The sequence below is a fragment of the Didymella exigua genome (genome assembly GCF_010094145.1).
Source record: "Didymella exigua CBS 183.55 unplaced genomic scaffold M421scaffold_4, whole genome shotgun sequence".
Classification (NCBI taxonomy): Eukaryota; Fungi; Ascomycota; class Dothideomycetes; order Pleosporales; family Didymellaceae; genus Didymella; species Didymella exigua.
Genome location: NW_022984778.1, coordinates 1,173,862 through 1,192,164, shown reverse-complemented (window position 1 = coordinate 1,192,164; position 18,303 = coordinate 1,173,862). Strand labels below are relative to the sequence as shown.

The following is an 18,303-nucleotide window of genomic DNA, read 5'->3' as shown; positions in this document are numbered from 1 at the left end:
AGACTACCAGCTGCCTCTACCATATCAGTGCCGGCATCAATCTGAGCTACGTCACGTGCCATCAAGCGCGCTAACAGGTTGATCTCCACTATTGTTGCCCCACCGCTTTGATCCACCACTCGACCACGCTCGACTGTAGCAACAAAGACTTGCGCTCACATAGTACTAACCTTGGCGCAGCGCAACTGATCAACAGGCACACACAGTGAAACTACCGCAAGCATGGCACCTTCTGGACCGCCACCGTACACAATAGACCAAATCAACGCAATGAGCACGAAAGAGGAACGACTGCGCGCCCGCGCAGAACTGAATAGTATGTGGAAGAGGAGGCAGTGTGGGAAGAGAGATTGACGGTTCGATTTCAGGCTACATTGCGCGCATGAAGAAAGAGCAGCAGGACCGACTCGCCCACGGCTACACCGCAGATGGATACGCAGCACCGACGTACCACAGCCCTGCGTCTGGATACAACCCTCGGGGTCGCGGCGCGTACAACCCATACCGAGGAGGACCACAGCGTGGCGGATATGCATATGGAGGGCGGGGAGCGACTTCGTACCATCCGTATCAGCGCCCGCCACCGTCACATGGCCCGGCCAAATTCAAGAACCGCACCGTCGTCTTCAACAAGTCAGACGCGTCTGCTGAAACCCCTGGTGCTGAGGGCGTCTCGGCTCCCGGTTCAGCGCCGCTGTCGACTGCTCATTCAAGACAGAACAGTCCTCTCGCCACGGAACCCAAGCAGCTTTGCGCGACTTTCACATGGACAGGTACCCCAGACAGCCTCGAATCCCCATGCCTTTTCTCTTGGTGACACGTTTAACCCATCCCAGGCATATGCACGCGCCACGGATGCCCCCTCGTCCACGACCCGAACAAACAGGCGCTCTGCAAGCGCTGGCTCTTCAAGAACGACTGCAATCGAGGTAGCCGCTGTTCTCTGTCTCACGATTCCACCCCTCACAACGTTCCGACCTGTCTACACTTCCAGGAATCACGATGCACGAACGAGGACTGTCGATTTGCGCATATTCGCGTCAACCCGGCAGCTCAGATCTGCGACGCTTTCGGGCGTCTCGGGTACTGCGAGAAGGGCGCCGAGTGCGCAGACCTGCACGCCTACGAGTGTCCCGACTTTGCGAACAAAGGCGAGTGCATTCGCGGCGACAAATGCCAACATCGACACATTCATCGTGCGTCCCGGATGCGGAAGGCTGCTGGTCACGCTACGCCAGAAGAGCAATCACGAGCCGGTTCGCCCGATGCTGAGATGGCGGGCAATGCGATGCAAGAGATGACCTCGGACACGTCGCAGGCACCCCAGATGTTCACGCAGCAGGTCGACTACGTACCCTTCGACGTGGAAGATTAGGCAGCACGCAGCACTGCATTCTCGACACTAAGAATATGTAGGCCCCCTCCCCTGCGCAGCGCTACCTCCACCTAACCCATGTTCCGCATCGAAGCTGCAACTCGATTGCTTATCCGGTAGGGCACTTTTGACTTTGCTGTTGGACTATTTTGACGTCCCAAGTCTCGATTCAGCGTTACCCCGACACGGTGCGTATTGCGATGATACCCCTTTGCGCTTCACGACGGCGTCATGTCCGTGATCCCTGGTAGTTTCCTAGCTTCTTGGTGTCAGTAGATAGCCGGGTCCGGGGCTGGACGCTTTCGTTCATCCAGAAGAACAGTAAAAGCATGTAGGAATAAAAGAATGAAGAATGAAGAATTAAGAAACAAGAAACAAGAAATAAAAAATAAAAAATAAAAAACAAAAAACAAAAAACAAAAAACAAAAAACAAAAAACAAAAATCACTTGTGCAAGGCCGAGTCTTTTGGTCGACGAGGGGAAGACTGGGACCGGTGGGCTAGCTAGCGCTGTTTGGCAGTGCCCGCCTTGCTGCAACGGAAATAGACTGCGGGTGGTGACAGGCGGAGCGGGCTGAGGCAGCCTTGGCTGTCCTACAAGCAATTCACCTCTGATCTGGCATTACGCGGCGCAGCATCCTACGTTCGATGCATCCTGCCACTTTTGCTGAGAAGCTGCGCCGATATACGACGACCCTGAAAGTACAATAAGAATCTCCGGACATCTGTAGCTGCAGCGAACTTGCAGTTGCGACGCGTTATTGCAGAGCACGCCCCAGTCCAGCTGCACGCCTCGAATAGGATTGCAGACCAGCCATGCCGCTCAAAGACCTGCTCAAGCTGAAGACGAAGCTGAAAGACGAAGCCGCGTCAGGCGCGGCGGGAAAAGGACCTACGCTGGGCGTAGACGTGCCCGAGTTCCAGTTCTTCCGTACGACGACCAGCACGCACGAAGCCATCGAGCCGCCCTCGTTTCCCGGCGACCCCACGCGCGCTGAAGCGCCCCTCCTGAGCCCCAAGGACACGCGCGGCTTTGGCCGCTTCCGGCGCTCCTCCAACGTCAGCACCACGAGCTCTGCGGGCAGCGGGCGCGGCAGCGAAGACGCGGCGCGGCCGCGGGCCGGCACCCTGAGCGAGCGGTTTCACTTGAGCCGCAGCCGCAGCCAGAGCAGCGTCAACGTGCCGGACAACCTGCCCGACGTCGGCGATGCGCCCGTCGCCCGCAACGACGAGGACGAGGCCAAGTGGGAGAAGCGCGCGACCATGCTGGTGCAGCGCGGCCCGCTGGCGCAAAGCAGCGCCCCGCCGACGCCGACCATCGAGCTCAACGGCGCCATGGCCACCGCCGCCGCGCCCGCCGACGAGCAGGACATGCAGGAGGCCATCCGGCTGCACGAAAAGGGCAACCTGGAAGCCAGCACCGCGCTGTTCGGGCGTCTGGCCGACCCGGCCGGCGCCAACAACGCCCTCGCGCAGGTCCTGTACGGGCTCGCGCTGCGCCACGCATGGGGCATCGTCGCGGACCAGGAGGCCGCCGTGCACTACCTGTCGCTCGCGGCGTCGAACAGCGCCGAGGTCGAGAAGCTGGCGCTGGGCGCGGGCATGACCAAGGGCGGCCCTGCGAAGGGCGAGCTCGTGCTCGCCATGTACGAGCTGGCCAACTGCTTCCGCAACGCTTGGGGCATTAAGAAGGATCCTGCTGCCGCTAAGCAGTACTACGAGACCGCTGCGAATCTGGGCGATACGGACGCGATGAACGAGGTGGCCTGGTGCTACGTCGAGGGGTTTGGATGCAGGAAGGATAAGGTATGTAGCTTTACTTTTGTTTTTGTGCTGTGAAAGGATGCAGCTCGGCCAGGCTCCCTTCTCCTGTCGCTGCACGACGCACATCGGTCCCCAGCGACGAGCCTCGACATCGCCCTCCCGGTCGTCGCTCTGGCGTCATGTCAGACACCGACAGGGCTCTGCGAGGAGAGCTTCACCTTCAAGCCAAGGCACCGATCATGCGTTGTCAGCCTCATCGCCATCCCTCATCACCCAGGCTAGGCGCTCTGTATTCGGACGTGCGCGCATCCAAGCCACCGATTGTGAATGCGATGCGAACGGTCAGCTTGGTCCGCCTCTCGCGTTCGCTCCCGTTCTCCGCTGTCCTTGTCTCAGATATCTCCGCACGCTCAACTCCCGCCTCACTGTTTGGGCAGCAGCCCGCTTGGCTGGAACCTCACATGGTCTCGGCCGGAACCTGACATGGTCTCGGCTGGAACTTTACATGGTCTCGGCTGGAACTGCACATGGTCTCGGTTGGAACTTCACATGGTCTCGGTTGGAACTTCACATGGTCTCGGCTGGAACTTCACATGGTCTCGGCTGGAACTTCACATGGTCTCGGCTGGCGCCTCGCGCGCATTCTCACTGTCCGGCTGCAGCGCTCCCTCGTTAATGGTCGCTAACTGCGTATTGCACAGTTCAAAGCGGCTCAGTTCCTGCGCCTCGCGGAATCAAAGGGCAACAAGACATTGGGGAATACCTGGTGAGTACAACTTTCTTCGTGTTGCGTCGTCCTGCATCGGATCAATTTCCCCACACCGTCCACCGGCCCGGACGTCACCTGCCTGTCACTCCCAAACGGGAATTGCAGCACAGCCTGGCGACACCCGCGCCAGCCGTCGTCAGCACCCGCATCTCTGGATTCAAACAACGACTCCACGCGCACCGCCGTCCAGAACCCACACCGTTTCGTGCGCTCGCGCCCAGCCGCAGCAATTGGCTCTCCGTCGCCTGCCAGATCCAGCCCTCGCTTAGCCGCCAGGAGCGGCCCTTACCATACCCTCCCTCCCGCTCTGTCACGTCCCGCCCCACCAACCGCAGCGCATCACCGCGCATCACCACACATGATGGCCCAACACGGCCTGCGAGCCCCGACGCCTTTCCCGTTGGCTGGACGCCCTTCCTTATCCGGATGGCCTGCATACACGTGGCGCGCTGTCAAAGGCGGAGCGCACTGAGGGTGTGACTCTCCCAGTATCGATAGCTTCCGACGGCTGATGGGGGCCCTGATCCTGATCCTGATCCGATGACGGCGGAGACTGGCATACGAGCCGCGTTGGGCAGGCTAGTCGTGTGACGTTGCTGTCATTCGATTTCTCTGCTGGGAAGCGGTGGCGCTGTTTTCGACAAGGCGCGGCGGCGCGCGGCGCTCAACGCGTTGAAAATGCCCGGTCCGGATCAGATGTACTAGACGAGCGGGCGAGACAATGTGTGATGGACCGACCACGCGCTGACGAATCCAGGATATGGAAACCAAAGTACGATCCAAAGTAGCTCTGCTCTGTCGACGAGCAGTTGCGCTGTATGTACTGACTGCTTCGTACTCTGTCCACTCCACGCCAGGTAGGTACGGGTAGATAGATCTGGTGGATATGGGTCTGCATGTATCAAACCTCTTACCTCTGGCATGTCTCATGTCGCACGCTCTCGCACTGTCTTCGTGATGCTCATGCTCATGTGAATGCCCAAGTGCGGAATCAGCATAACTCCCCGACTCGCTGGCTGGCTGGCTGGCCGACTCCCCGGCCGGCTGGCTGACTGGCTGCTTCAAGATGTAGATGTAGACAGACACAGAAACCACACGCCGCTCACGCAAGGCAGTCAAGTCACGGCAAGCAAAGTCACGGCAAGCAAGTCACGGCAAGCAAAGTCACGGCAAGCAAGTCACGGCAAGCAAGTCACGGCAAGCAAGTCACGTCACGGCATGGGAAAAAAGCGATACAGACAGGCGAAGCCAGACGCCACGGTCCAGCCTCTGAAAAGCAGAGTAGTATTACCGCTGCTCCTCTCTAGCTAGTGTAATCGCGAAACATCAGTGGCGCGGTCTGCAGCCGTGAGCCAATTCATATACAGTGTCGTAGCGCCCCGTCTCGCTCGCCAACATCGTGATCATAATCGTCATCGTGATTGTGATCGTGATTGTGATCGTGCTCCAAAGAGCCCGCTTCAAAGGAAAAGAAAAGGGAAAAAGAGAAAAGCTCGCTCACTCGCTGCGCTCTGCTAAATCCAAAGCCAAAACCAGAATCCAAAAAGCTAGAACACAAGAAAAAAACAAAAGGACATGGCAAGGAAAACAAGGGCATCCGCCTGTGGGGGCAGCAATGTATCGTCGACGTTGCCGTCCGCGATGTAGAAAGATGGCGCTAGATGGCAAGGAGAAAGGCCTGCGATGCAAGTACTCACAAAGGGAACGCGGGCGGCACACCGCGAGGCGAAGACCGGGCGCAGGGAGAAGGGAAGCGCTATGCTAGAACGAGATGATGCAGAGTCACGACTCGCGTCGGACTGGCGCTGAACGCAAGGGAAGTGGATTGGTGGGCTGGGGGGTGGGGATCATCCCTCGGCCGTGAGGCCCTCCGAGGTGCTGGGCCGCGACATGGCGGTCGATTCCTCGACGATGCGCTTGAACTCGTGGACGACCTCGGGAGAGATCTTGTCCCAGAGCAGGCTGCGCGTGTAGACCTCGGCGGCGGACTCGCCCTTGTTCTGCTCGCGCATGGCGGCGAGAGTGGCGGCGAGATTGCGGCGGTGAGATGGCTGCGAGGGCGAGAGCGGGTCGCTGACGTCGTCGCTGCCGATGCTGTAGCGGGGGCGGGTGAAGTCGAGAGAAGTCATGCTGTTGTACTGGGCCGGGGTGATGGAGAAGAGCTGCTCGTTCTCCTGCTCCTTGGTGGGCGCAGCGAGCTGGGAGTGCAGTTGGTCGAGGCGCGAACCGGAGATGCCAGCAAGCTCAGAGCCAGACATGGTAGCCTTGGGCCAGGCCATGCCGGACGGGGTAGGCTCGAGACCGGTGACAGCGTTGGCAATGAGGCCTTGCTCGGTGAAAGCAGAAGAGACACCAGCATCCTTGAGGATGCTGTCGAGGACATCGGCAGAAGCAGCACGGACCTCGTCGGGCATGCGCGGCATGGGCGGGGCAGCGCCGGAACCAGACTTGCTGGCGACAAAAGCACCGCACAGCAGCAGCATGAGCAGAAGACCAGACGCGACAGGCTCCTTCTCTTCCTTGGCACGGGGAACGATGGCCATGGGCTGTTCCCGGGGAGTCTGGGCGTCAGAGGCAAAGTCGTTGACAAAGATGTAGTTGTCCCACTCGTTGCCGCCCATGTTGAGGTTGTCCATCTCGGAAGCAAAGTCGGTGAAGGTGGTGCTGGGTGCGACAGTCATGTTGACAGAGCTGCTTTCAAGACGCTCGGTGAGGACGGCGACCTTCTTGCGAAGCTCACCGGTCTCGAGCGTGTGGTTGCGGACAAGCTCCTCCTTGTCGAACTGCAGCTGGTTGATCATGTGATGCATGTCCATGGACTCACGATGCCAATTCTCCTTCTCGGCAACAAGCTGGTCGTACTCGACACGCATGGTGGCGAACTCGTCTTGCATGCCGCACATCTTCTCGATCCAGCCCTTCTTCTCCTCTTCGAGCTCTTCCGTGTGCTTCTTCTTGCGTTGCCTGGAGTCGAGACTGCGATGCGTTAGCTGATGAACAATGGAGATGGAGACCAAATGGTGGGTTGGGCCAAGCGAGGAACGCCGAACCAAATTCCAATAAGAGGTACGTACGCGGCCTGCCTGTTGCGGAGCAGTCGCTTCTGCTGCTTGAGCTCCTTCATCTCGTCCTCGTTGGTGCAGCCGGCGATGAGCTGGTCAATGTTGAACAGGTTGCGCTCGGCGGGGATGTCGAAGCGGGCGTTCTTCTTGCGGATGCCGCCGTCACGACGGGGAGAGAAACCACGGGGCGGGGGCGTGTTGGGCCTCATGCGCTTCGGCCCGGGCCGCGAGTCCATCTCCTGCTGGTTGAAGGCCATCCAGTCGGAGTGGGTGTGCGGCGACATGGGCTGCTCGGCAGCCGTGTTGGGGAAGACAGCGCTGGGCCGGACGTTTGCATCGACGGGGAGGCCGTGGAACATCTGCTGCTGCTGCTGGGGCACAAAGGCCGACTGGACACCAAAGTCGCCGGGGCCAAAGGGATTCGACGGCTTGGGTGCCGTTGGAGTACGGATGCCCGAGTTGTCCATGGGCCACGACTGCTGGCCGTAGGTGGCAGCTTGGTTGGGGGGGAGACGGGCGAAGGGGTTGTTGCTCTGCTCGGTGAAGAAGGGATTGTTGGCATTCGAGTTGACGACGGAACTTGTGGCGGTGCGGTCGACAAACTGGTGCTGCGAGAAGTCCTCCCAGATGGAGCCGTCGGGCGAGAAGATGCCCTGGGTGGAGGTGGTGGGCGACATCAAGGTGGGCGTGTCGAGGATCTGGTGGTCCAGGGTGTGCTGGTCGTCAAAGGCAAAGGCGTTGGGTTTCCGGTCGATGCTGGACAGCGTCGACGAGGGCCTGTGGAAATCCATGTGATTTGGGTTGTTGGTGTTGGAAAAGTCCATGGCGCGGGCGATGCTGGGGTCTTGTAGTAAAGTACCGGTGTGGCCCGGACTGGCGGTGTGGATTACCCTTTTCGGCAATGTCGATGGCAGGGCCCTGGCGGAAGAGCGTTTTTCGCAGAGCCGGCGATTGCACGGGCAGGGGGGGGGGGGCACTGACAGACAACGGCGCGGTGGCTAGCGAGCGAGGCAGAGCAGCGACTGTAGCTTCCTGGAAGAGGGTGGTATGAGTGAGGTGCTGGAGCTGGGTGGGGAGGACGGGCTAGTTATCGCAGACGGCGGGGCGGGCTCGAAGCAGCAACTGAGCGGCAGCCGACTACAACCTTGGACGCAGCGCGGACGCAGCTAGGCCGCTTCGAAGCTTGCTGGGGGCAGCGCGAGAGTGACTACGGTGGGATGCACGCGAAACACGGGCGCGGGCTCCCATTCGGCGCCCCAGGCAGCGTCGGGTAGGATTGCATCAGCGCATGAGTCTGCCCAGCAACGAGTGGCTGCCGTCGACTGTGGTGCAGCTGGCAGCCCGGCGTGTGCCCGTGTGCCATTCACGGCGCCCACCCTCGCGCTCCCGTTTGCCTGCTCCACGCGTGCCATGGCAGACGGGCAGACGGGCAGACGAGCAGACGACCACGGCCGATGGCCAGACACAGTGCTGGACCCGTCATAGCAGCGACAGGTCCGTTCGTCGCGCGCGCTGCAGTCACAGACGGCGTCACAGCGCCACCCGCGATTGCACGATAGCACGATAGTACAATAGCACGATGGCACGATCGCACAATAGCACGATAGCACGATTGTGCGCCAGGGCTGTCGCCGGCTGCAAAGTCTGGTACGACAGGCCCCCGTACCGCTGTAGTCGATTCACGCGCCTGGTCGACCAGCGGGCCGGCCCTTCAGCGAAATTCCCCCGTCGCCGGCGAATCACGATACTGGGTGCTGGATAACCCACCAAGTTAGCCAGGCTTGGCTGGCCGACGCTGAAAAAGTCTGCCAGATGCGAGTAGGTAGGAGTCGGTGCCATGCGCTGTGCAGAGAATCGGTGCCATGCGCTGTGCAGAGAGTCGGTGCCATGCGCTGTGCAGAGAGTCGGTGCGATGCAGGCCTCCCGCCGTGCGCGCCGCAAAATGTAGACGTGACTTGCATCGGCCGTGTGTAATCCACAGAGGGCATGAGAACGAACGCTGAGAAGCAGCGCGGGCCGCCTTCCTCCGAGAACCCTCCTTCACACCCAGCATCAAGCCGTCCAGCCATCCAGCCATGCCATCAGCCGACATCCAACTTTCCAACTTCCCACACTCTCGGCCGTCTCGCGCGGAGGGAGGGCTGACCCTGCCTCTCACCTGCTCCTCTCCCCTGCTCCCTGATCAATGCCGTCATCCCCCTCAGGCTCCCCTCACCGCCCGGCACATTGCGGCAGTCGTGTATTCCCATTTCTATTCGTGGACGCCACACCAAGTACATTTCCGTGCACCGTCGCGCAGCTATTATCGTGCTGAGCACCAAGCCGTTGGGAGAGCGAGAGCCTTGCGATGTGGAATCCGGCGTGTTGGGAGAGCGTTTACGGCGGACACTGCATGTAGCTGGCGCGTGCGATGACTTAGCAGAGGGGTGTGTTTGATTGGCCGCAATGGGGGATTTGTTTACAGAGTATTTGCGTTCCAAGAACGGGATTGCTGCTTGCCAACCCGCACTGCAAACCCTCACCTCGCACACGATCACTACCATTAATTGTGAATTACGCTCGCGCCGTAATCTCGCGTATCGCGGCCCTAAAGGCGCAGTGCAATCACCACGGCTCGCCAAAGGCGTCCAGTGCAGCCACATCTCAGCCCTGTCTCACACTCCAGATCGCGTCACACAGCCTCCCAGCGCAGACCGTAAGCAGTGTATTGTCTCGCACACCACCGCATGCCATCCCCGCCAAGCCGCGCCAAGCCGCTGGTGATCTGCAAGACGCCAATCAACCAAGAGAGCACTGTGCGGTGCGAAGAAGCGTAGCTTCGCGGTACAGATAGGCACGTGTCATCTAGATCCCGCCGACTCTACAGTACGGCGATCTGACGTACCTACGACTGATAACGACAGGACAAGTCGGTAGGTAGTAAAGCACCTAGTCTAGTCTCTAGCACCTTCCCCACGGCGCGTCTCAAGCGCGTGTGTACACGGCGCAGCACCACCCGCGGCGTGATGAACAATCTGTCCATCGGAGATGCAACGCGTCTGCATCAAACACACCTCACCTCGCCCTGCCCTTGCCGTGACATGACCGGCGCGCAGCCTCAGCGCACCTGGCAAAACCGCAGTGCAAAGAGCGTGTTTCAGGCGTGACGGTATGCAATTGCAGCCCAACATGCAACATGCACCGCAACGGTCTGCACCGCTTCAGCATCGCCATTCGCCCGTCCGCAATGCACGCAGAGAAAGTGAGGCTGCGGCGGTGCGAGTGCGGTGAGAATGCATGCACGGCGGGAGCGGCAAGTGGACCGCGGGGGGCGGTGCTGCACCAGTCATCCATCAGCAACTCTGAAGCGGATTCTGGCTGCAATTCGACATTGTGACTGGGTTGGGGTGGATTGGATGGAGGAGCCGTGGCCGTGGCCGTGGCCGCTGCAGCCGGCTGTGTTGTCGATGGATAGATGCTGCACGCATTGACGGCTTTCGGCCGACTGTGCACACGGGCGTGTAAACAAACACGGGTGGGTGTGAGTCACGTCCTCTGTAGGGCTGAAGGCCCCTGCGCGCCGACGCGGCTCCTGGTGATGTGAACATGGACCGGCCCTGCGGCAGAATCCCCAGCGCGAGACCAAGTCTGGGACCGGACGTTTTGCAAATTGCAACGGCCGTGATTTCTTCCAGAAGCTCGAGCGCTGCCGTGACGTCGGCCGATGACGGCAAGACTGGACTGTGCCAACAGCCCTCTGTACGAGGTCCGAGGTTGCGAGAGCGGTGATTGCGAGAGCGGTGATTGCGAGAGCGGTGATTGCGAGAGCGGTGATTGCGAGAGCGGTGATTGCGAGGGCGGTGATTGCGAGGCCTCGCAGGCTAAATCCAGGGTGCAATTCGACGCGCGTGCGTGGGTCGCGGAGGGTCGCGATGGGATCGTGAGGTGGGTCGGATACCCACTGGCGGCTCTCCCATTGCAGGACTCTGCACAACGGATCGCTCGCGCGACAACTTCTGCATCCGAGTGTTGCGGTGCGAATGTCTCATTGGAGGAAGTTACGCATCGCCCTCATTGGCATCGCCCTCATTGGCATCGCCCTCGTTAGCATCGCCCTCGTTAGCATCGCCCATCATGCCATTGCGTGCCGATCGAGGACAGAGTTGCGGTGTAGAATCGTCTGCGCTTCGCAGCCGTGACATTGTTGATGTTGGGGTGCTGCAGCTCGATGCATCAAGCCCACGACCGAAACATGTCTCCTTGCTTCAGTGCGGGACGGAGCGAGATGCAGCAGCGTGGGGCCGTTTGGTGCGACGGCGTGCGAGAAATGGTCTGAGAGTATGTGCGAGAAATGGTCTGAGAGTATGTGCGAGGAATGGTCCGAGAGGATGTGCACGTGGACCGGACGTGTGGGACGGAGATGCGTGACGCTGGGAGTGCAAAGGGAGGCAGTGGTGATATGGCTATCTACGTGATTTCTGCGCTCAGGGTCTGCTTCTAGTGGTCGGGGGAAGGGACCGTACCTTGCTTTCCCCTCTGGTGAATCATGCCCTCTGGTGAATCATGCCCTCTGGTGAATCGTGCCCTCTGGTGAATCGTGCCCTCTGGTAAATCATGCCCTCTGGTGAATCGTGCCCTCTGGTAAATCGTGCCCTCTGGTGAATTGTGCCCGCCAACCGCGGCACGGCGTCGCTGAATGTGGGGCTCGATGGCCGGGGGTCTCGCAGCCTCAGATTCCCTCGTTGTCTTCCCTCGACCACAGCTTGACGGTTCGGTCCTTTCCTCCGCTGACGATCCACGCCGCGTCGCTCGTCACGTCGGCGCTGAAGACGGGCCCGGAGTGGCCTTGCAGCGTCTTGCAGTGTGCCCAGTCGTCCGCGGAGAAGACCTGCACGTTCTTGTCGAAGCCCGAGGACACGACAAACGTCGAGGCCTTTTTCGGGACGAGCTCGCCCGCTTCGTTGTGCTGCAGCGGCACGCCGCTCGCGGGCCCGTCGGTCCCTTGATACCATCGCAGATCGGTGACACCTCCGGTGTTTGCAGCGATTGAGTTTGTCTCGCGCATGGCTCGCACGTCCCAGCACTTCATGAAGCCGTCGCCTGAGCCGGACAGGAGCCGGTGGCCGTCGACAGCCCAGTCCAAGGCGTAGATGGGCTTGATGTGGCTTTCCAGCATGTATATGACGCGCCCTGTGCGCACATCCCACACGCGACCAATGCTGTCCAGACCCGCACTCGCAACCAGCGATCCGTCCTGGTTGAAGCTGACCGTGTACACTTCCTTGGAGTGGCCTTCTTGCAGGAGCAGTTCTTGGCCCGTCTCGACGTTCCAGAGGCGCCATGTGGCGTCGTCTGATGCCGACGCGAGGTACCGCCCGGAGGGGTGGAATGCCAGCCGACAGACCCGCTCGCTGTGGCCTTGCAGGGTGCGCAGCGGCTTGTCGTCGTCCAGGGACCACAGCTGCACCTTTCCGCCCGCTCCGCCCGAGGCCAAGTTGACGCTGCCCGGTGAGACGGTGGTGCCCGGCAGTGTCGCGCCGGGCACCCAGTCGATGCCCGTGGTGCGCTCCGTGTGTCCCCCCCGGTATGCCTTCTTCTGCTCCAGGCTCGGGATCTCCAGCAGGGCCACCTTGCCGCCCCAGGTGCCGTACGCGACGTACTGGCCGTTTGGCGACGCGCGCACGATGCTGACCGGGCGGTCGGCCGTCTGCGATCCGTACAGCTCGAAGCCCTTGAGCCTGTCCTTGATGCGGTTGCGGTGCTCGACGTGCGCCTTGAGCGGGATCGTGGCTTCCTGGCGCTGGTAGGCGACGCGCTGCTGCGCGCGTGGGAGCGAGTACGCGGCCATGTCGCGGCGGGCGTCCAGCAGCGACTGCGTCCCCTGTGTGTAGAACTCGTCCTGCTCGTCGCCCGGCGCCTCTGCCTCGTGCATGACGACATCCTCGGCGTCGTCGCGTCCGGCCTCGGCTGCATCGGCCAGCAGCGCGCGCAGTCGGTCGCGTCGGTCGGCGGGCCCCTCGCCGAAGAGCGTAATGGGCTCCTTCAGGGCGCGCAGGCGCAGCTTGACGTCGCGGTCGGCGGTGGGCACAATCAGGCCGGCGGCGCGCTTCTTGCGCTCAAACTCGGCGAGGAGGTCCGAGGCCATGGGATTGCTGCCGCCGACGCTGCCGCCGCCGCCGCCGCCGCCGCCGGGCATGGCATGGTTGCGGTCGAGTGCTGGGCGTGTCAGCTAAGAAGGGCGTCGGGGCTGCAGTGCCGTGAACGTACGCACGCTGGCATAGTCGATGCCGTCCATGTGGTCGGTCGCGCCATTCTCCTCGTCGACGTACGCCTGCCGCGCCGGGTGCATGCTCATCGCGAGTGACAGAGCCCCTCGGTGCTGCGGGGCGCAAGAGCTGCGGGTGGTGCAGTCGCCTCCATGCACGCGAGCTGCGCGCGAAAAGAAGTTGCCCGGTCGGCGTCCCGGTGCTTCGCAGGGCTGCTAGCGTTGGGTCCTGGCACGCCCGCTGCAACCAATGCAAGACGCGCAGGGCAGCGCTGCACTAGTCGCGACAGGCAGAAGATGGTCGCGACAGATATTGTGTGGTCGGGACAGATATCGTGTGGGCAGGACAGATATCGTGTGGTCGGGACAGATATCGTGTGGACAGGACAGATATTGTATGGACAGGACAGATATTGTATGGACAGGACAGATATCGTGTGGTCGGGACAGATATCGTGTGGACAGGACAGATATCGTGTGGACAGGACAGATACCGTGTGCACGTCTACAATTGCGAGAGACTGTCCTGATTGCCGTCTCCACTGCCCTCCAGCACCGCCGGACTACTTCGTATGGAGGCAATCACTACGGTAGGCACTCGCCCTCTGCTAGCCGGATCGGCGCGTCCTAGCCCAGAACTTGGAAGTCTGTCCATACCGTCGCCCTTGGGACAGGACGCCGCCAGCACGCGCGATGATTCCCTGCACCAATCCCAGACTCCTCTGCGCCTCACCAATCCCAGACTCCTCTGCGCCTCGCCAATCCCAGATTCCTCTGCGCCTCGCCAGTCCCAGACTCCTCTGCGCCTCACCTACAACACCGTCCGCACCCACTGACCCGATTGCAGGCCTGGGCCGCGGCCATGTCGCATGCCATGACCAGCGCCGCCAACCTGGCCCGCCTGCCCTCGCGTCGCGCCGCGTCTGGCCTGTTCCTCTTCGCCCTGTCCGCGACGGCCAGCCTCCACACGCAGCGCACCCACTCTCCCTACGCGCTGCCGACCTGTCCGCTGCACAGAGACGCAGACACGAGCCCGAGCCCAGCAGGGCTGCGGTCCTCGAGCTCCGCGGCGCAGCCGCCGCAGTTCTCCTACCACGTCGCCGCGTCGTACTCGGCCAAGCAGGACCGCTTCAACGCGCAGCAGAACCTGTTCACAAGCCCGCTGCACGACCCCGCGCAGCGCCACGACGAGTGGCGCGAGTGCAAGGCGAGCGTGGACAAGCGGAGGCGGTTGCGCAGCGGGCAGGATGCCCTCTTCTTCAGCCAGGTCGGCGACACCAGGACCACGACGTTTGGCGTAGCAGACGGCGTGGGAGGGTGGGTCGAGTCGGGACTGGACCCGGCCGACTTTTCTCACGGGCTGTGCGAGTACATGAGCTGCGCCGCGCGCTCGTTCCCGCACGGCTTCAACACGACGTCGCTGCATCCCAAGGAGCTACTGCAGATTGCGTACGACGAGGTCACCGAGGACGACAGCATCGAGGGCGGCGGCAGCACTGCCTGTTTGGCTGTCGCCGAGCCCGACGGCACCGTCGAGGTTGCCAACTTGGGCGATTCGGGCTTCATGCATCTGGGCCTGAATGCCGTGCGACACTTTACGCAACCCCAGACCCACGCCTTCAACACCCCCTATCAGCTCTCCAAAACCCCCCACCGCATGCTCGTGCAGATGGCCGTCTTTGGTGGCCCCTCGACGCTCTCCGATCTGCCCAAGGAATCGAGTGTCACCCACCACAGGGTCCGCCACGGCGACGTCCTCGTCTTCGCCACCGACGGTGTATGGGACAACCTCAGCCCCCAGGACGCGCTCGGCATAGTCAGCAAGCAGATGGTGGCCGCCGGCGCCTGGGTCGACAGGGGCGGCGCCATCGAGGTCGGACACGATCTGGCCGGGCTGGTACAAGCCCGCACGGGACGCAGGGCTGATAGCAAGTCTTTGCAGGCCGTAGTGGCCACGGCCATTGCGCAGCAGGCCAAGGACACGGGGCTCAATACGCGCCGCGATGGGCCGTTTGCCAAGGAGGTGCAAAAGTACTACCCGGGCGAGAACTGGCACGGCGGCAAGCCCGATGACATTGCTGCCGTCATCGCCGTCGTGCTGGAAGAGTCGCCGACTGTATCATCAAAACTCTGAGCGGGATTGCATAGCAGGCGTTGGGGCGTCGCGGGGACACGGCGGCGCATTCGCATGGGCCTTGTTGGAGGTGGCTTTGACTTTTGTACATGACGTTGAGGGACAGGTTGCCGTAGACACGACAAATCACTAGACACGCGACAAATCACTAGACACGCGACAAATCACTAGACGCGAGAAAAAACTGTCCCACTGTGGAATTTGAGCAAGTCGGTTCTGAGCAAAAACTGTCCCAACATGGAATTTGAGCAAGTCCATTCTGAGCAAGTCGGTTCTGAGCAAGTCGGTTCTGAGCAAGTCGGTTCTGATCAAAAACTGCCCCAACATGGAATTTGAGCAAGTCGGTTCTGACCAAAAACTGCCCCAACATGGAATTTGACCAAGTCGGTTCTGACCAAAAACTGCCCCAACATGGAATTTGACCAAGTCGATTCTGACAAAGTCGATTCTGACAAAGTCCAAAAGGCATGACATGATTCTGCAGAGGTCCAGTCCAGACCGTGTTGATACTGCTGTTGCCCGGCAACCACGACACACCAACTCCGCACCCGTCGCGCACGCCCACGACCTCATCCAACCCACCGCCAGCATCCCTACAGCGAACAGCCGCCTTTCCCTCCGGGCCTTATGTATGCGCAACTAACTCTACAGCAACATTCGCTAGCCAGATAGCCTCTCCGACCTGTATATAGCGACGCGCACCCCACACTGCTCCGCAATGGCTACAGCGTCTCCCACGCCCATGGGCTCGTACGGCCGCGCGCGCGTGCAGACGTCGACCCGCGTGCGCAGAGACTCGCCCATGTCTGTGCTGGGCGAGTCGCAAGGCTTCTCGGCCAATGCGCCCATGATGCAGAGCATCGACATTGGCGACAGCTCCGACGACGAGATCCCGCAGCCCATGAAGCTTAGCGCCCTGACGACGGCGCTGCTCGCCCAGAACGACGACGCCATGTCACCAGAGAGGAGGAAGCCAAAACTGAAAATCTCGCGCAACGGATCAGCATCGAATACGCCGGAGCGCGCGCGACAAGACTCGCTCACGCCTGCGCCGAGTCTGCGCATCAAGCGAGTACCGCTGCGAGGCGCGCCCATGCGCAGGTTCCGAAGGACCCCCCAGAGCGAAGAAGACCATCCGCCTTCGCAGGATCAGGAGAACCTGCCTGCGTCTGTGGTAAGAGTAAAGGAGGAGCATCCCAACGTGCCCGACTCGGTGCTCAAGATGACCGACTCGGTAATGAAGGTGAGAGATGAGAGGGACGCACGACCTGCCCAGCAACACCAATCGCCCCTCCAGCGGCACCAATCGCCCCTCCAGCGGCACCAATCACCACTCCAGCGGCGCCAATCACCGCTCCAGCGACGCCAATCACCACCTCCGCAACAGCAGGAGAAGCCAGTGCCGCTACAGTCCAGGGATGCAAACACACCACGGAGACCAGCGCCGCCGCCGCCACCCAAGATGTCCGTTCTTGAAGCCGCCACTGTTGCCGCGGGCGCAGCAACGGCAACCAAGCACAGAGAGCGAAAGAAGAGAAGCACCTTGTCAGTCAACGGAAAGCACTATTCGCAGATGGACCGGATAGGGAGAGGGGGCAGCTCGGCCGTGTATCGCGTCATGGCAGAGAACTTCAAGCTGCTGGCTCTGAAGCGAGTGAAGCTGGAAGACGCCGACGAGGCCGCCGTCCGCGGCTACAAAGGTGAAATCGATCTCCTTCAGAAGCTCAAGGACGTCGAGCGAGTCGTCCGCCTCTACGACTGGGAAGTGGACGAGCAACGGCAGATCCTCAGCGTAGTGCGTTTCCCGTCCCCGGCCCCGCTCCCTCTACTAACCGTCAACAGCTCATGGAGATTGGCGAATCTGACCTCGCGCGCATCATCCGGATGAAACTGGACCCCACCGACTCTTCCGCCCCAGGCACGCTCGACCTCTCCTTTACACGCTTCTACTGGAAAGAAATGCTCGAGTGCGTCGGCGCCGTGCACGCCCACGACATTGTGCACTCGGACCTCAAGCCCGCAAACTTCCTCCTCGTCTCCGGGCGCCTAAAGCTAATCGACTTTGGCATCGCAAACGCAATCGACACCGACAACACCGTCAACGTGCACCGCGACTCACACATTGGCACCCCAAACTACATGTCCCCCGAATCCCTCGAAGACAGCGCAGGCGGCGCCCAGGGCCAGCTCAGCAACGGCCAGGCCGCAAAGGACATGGCCCTCGGCAAGCCCAGCGACGTCTGGAGCCTCGGCTGCATCCTGTACCAGATGGTGTACGGGCGCCCGCCCTTTGCCCACATTGCAAACCAAATGGCGCGCGTCCTCGCCATCGTCAACCGCGCGCACGCCATTGCCTTTCCCGACCTGGGGCTGGGCGACGTCCGCGTCCCGCCCGCTCTCAAGGCCACCCTGCGCCGCTGCCTCGACCGCGACCCCGCCCGGCGGCCTACCGTCATGCAGCTTCTTGATCAGAGAGATGGCTTTCTGTACCCGGATGCGGGTGAGGACCTGAGGATTCCGCAGGATTTGCTGGCACAGATTATTACCAGGGTTGCGGATCGGTTCCGTGATGAGGCGAAACCGGCCCCGACTGAGGAGGAGATTAGGATGTATCCGAAGAGTTTTTATGAGAAGATTAGGGCGTTGCTTGAGAGTGGTGGGTGAGTGCTGGGGACTGGGGTTTTTTATGGCGTTTTGGATTTGATGGGGGGGGGGGGGGGGTTACGCTTCATGACTGGACTGGCGTTTTGGATACTCTGATCGCGTTCGGACTGGCGTTTTGGATACTCTGATCGCGTTCGGGCTCGCGTTTCTGGATGGGTTTTGTTTGTTTGTTTTTTTTTGCTCCTGGAGCGTTGTTGCATACTTGCATACTTGCGTGTATAGCATGGTCTGCGATACCCGTCTTTCTCCCTTCCCCTTATGTACAATCTGCAGTCACGCTGTACCCCGTTT

At 61.1% G+C, this 18,303-nt stretch overlaps 8 protein-coding genes across 8 annotated transcripts; 4 read left to right on the top strand and 4 right to left on the bottom strand.

Annotated features, from left to right (window-relative positions):
- The first annotated feature begins 113 nt into the window (after positions 1 to 113).
- On the top strand, positions 114 to 1,783 carry M421DRAFT_292994 (uncharacterized protein). The gene is made up of 3 exons (XM_033589036.1): positions 114 to 316; positions 369 to 773; positions 837 to 1,783. The coding sequence occupies exons 1-3, from the start codon at positions 223 to 225 to the stop codon at positions 1,373 to 1,375; spliced, it is 1,038 nt and encodes a 345-aa protein (XP_033452717.1). The 5' UTR covers positions 114 to 222; the 3' UTR covers positions 1,376 to 1,783.
- A 63-nt stretch (positions 1,784 to 1,846) lies between these two features.
- Positions 1,847 to 4,844, top strand: M421DRAFT_417181 (uncharacterized protein). Its single transcript, XM_033591351.1, has 3 exons — positions 1,847 to 3,181; positions 3,841 to 3,905; positions 4,666 to 4,844. Exons 1-3 carry the CDS (start codon positions 2,192 to 2,194, stop codon positions 4,694 to 4,696), a joined length of 1,086 nt encoding a protein of 361 aa, XP_033452716.1. The 5' UTR covers positions 1,847 to 2,191; the 3' UTR covers positions 4,697 to 4,844.
- Positions 4,845 to 5,755: 911 nt separating this feature from the next.
- Positions 5,756 to 7,794, bottom strand: M421DRAFT_2089 (uncharacterized protein; the record flags this gene model as incomplete). Its single annotated transcript, XM_033588199.1, has 2 exons — positions 5,756 to 6,884; positions 6,983 to 7,794. The coding sequence occupies 2 exons, from the start codon at positions 7,792 to 7,794 to the stop codon at positions 5,756 to 5,758; spliced, it is 1,941 nt and encodes a 646-aa protein (XP_033452715.1).
- Positions 7,795 to 11,119: 3,325 nt separating this feature from the next.
- Positions 11,120 to 11,587, bottom strand: M421DRAFT_292812 (uncharacterized protein). The gene is made up of 2 exons (XM_033589035.1): positions 11,473 to 11,587; positions 11,120 to 11,412 (listed from the first exon to the last, which is right to left on the bottom strand). Exons 1-2 carry the CDS (start codon positions 11,495 to 11,497, stop codon positions 11,183 to 11,185), a joined length of 255 nt encoding a protein of 84 aa, XP_033452714.1. The 5' UTR covers positions 11,498 to 11,587; the 3' UTR covers positions 11,120 to 11,182.
- Positions 11,588 to 11,678: 91 nt separating this feature from the next.
- On the bottom strand, positions 11,679 to 13,304 carry M421DRAFT_55052 (U4/U6 small nuclear ribonucleo protein Prp4; the record flags this gene model as incomplete). The annotated part of the gene is made up of 2 exons (XM_033595275.1): positions 11,679 to 13,165; positions 13,217 to 13,304. 2 exons carry the CDS (start codon positions 13,302 to 13,304, stop codon positions 11,679 to 11,681), a joined length of 1,575 nt encoding a protein of 524 aa, XP_033452713.1.
- Positions 13,305 to 14,088: 784 nt separating this feature from the next.
- M421DRAFT_89740 (5-azacytidine resistance protein azr1) lies at positions 14,089 to 15,348 on the top strand (the record flags this gene model as incomplete). The annotated part of the gene is made up of 1 exon (XM_033597795.1): positions 14,089 to 15,348. One exon carries the CDS (start codon positions 14,089 to 14,091, stop codon positions 15,346 to 15,348), a length of 1,260 nt encoding a protein of 419 aa, XP_033452712.1.
- Positions 15,349 to 15,422: 74 nt separating this feature from the next.
- On the bottom strand, positions 15,423 to 15,941 carry M421DRAFT_292416 (uncharacterized protein). The gene has a single exon (XM_033589034.1). It carries the CDS (start codon positions 15,815 to 15,817, stop codon positions 15,497 to 15,499), a length of 321 nt encoding a protein of 106 aa, XP_033452711.1. The 5' UTR covers positions 15,818 to 15,941; the 3' UTR covers positions 15,423 to 15,496.
- Positions 15,942 to 16,066: 125 nt separating this feature from the next.
- Positions 16,067 to 18,012, top strand: M421DRAFT_54911 (kinase-like protein; the record flags this gene model as incomplete). The annotated part of the gene is made up of 2 exons (XM_033595266.1): positions 16,067 to 17,143; positions 17,191 to 18,012. 2 exons carry the CDS (start codon positions 16,067 to 16,069, stop codon positions 18,010 to 18,012), a joined length of 1,899 nt encoding a protein of 632 aa, XP_033452710.1.
- Positions 18,013 to 18,303: the final 291 nt, after the last annotated feature.

Excerpts from the sequence above, each read along its gene's own strand:
- M421DRAFT_292812 (XM_033589035.1), bottom strand. The coding sequence starts at position 11,497 with ATGATTCACCAGAGGGGAAAGCAAG. Across the intron at positions 11,413-11,472 it reads TCACCAGAGGGGAAAGCAAG|CCATATCACCACTGCCTCCC; the intron begins GTACGGTCCCTT and ends TCACGTAGATAG.
- M421DRAFT_292416 (XM_033589034.1), bottom strand. The coding sequence starts at position 15,817 with ATGCCTTTTGGACTTTGTCAGAATCGACTTTGTCAGAATCGACTTGGT.
- M421DRAFT_292994 (XM_033589036.1), top strand. The coding sequence starts at position 223 with ATGGCACCTTCTGGACCGCCACCGTACACAATAGACCAAATCAACGCA. Across the intron at positions 317-368 it reads CGCCCGCGCAGAACTGAATA|GCTACATTGCGCGCATGAAG; the intron begins GTATGTGGAAGA and ends GTTCGATTTCAG. Across the intron at positions 774-836 it reads CGCGACTTTCACATGGACAG|GCATATGCACGCGCCACGGA; the intron begins GTACCCCAGACA and ends AACCCATCCCAG.
- M421DRAFT_417181 (XM_033591351.1), top strand. The coding sequence starts at position 2,192 with ATGCCGCTCAAAGACCTGCTCAAGCTGAAGACGAAGCTGAAAGACGAA. Across the intron at positions 3,182-3,840 it reads TTGGATGCAGGAAGGATAAG|TTCAAAGCGGCTCAGTTCCT; the intron begins GTATGTAGCTTT and ends CGTATTGCACAG. Across the intron at positions 3,906-4,665 it reads AAGACATTGGGGAATACCTG|GATATGGAAACCAAAGTACG; the intron begins GTGAGTACAACT and ends TGACGAATCCAG.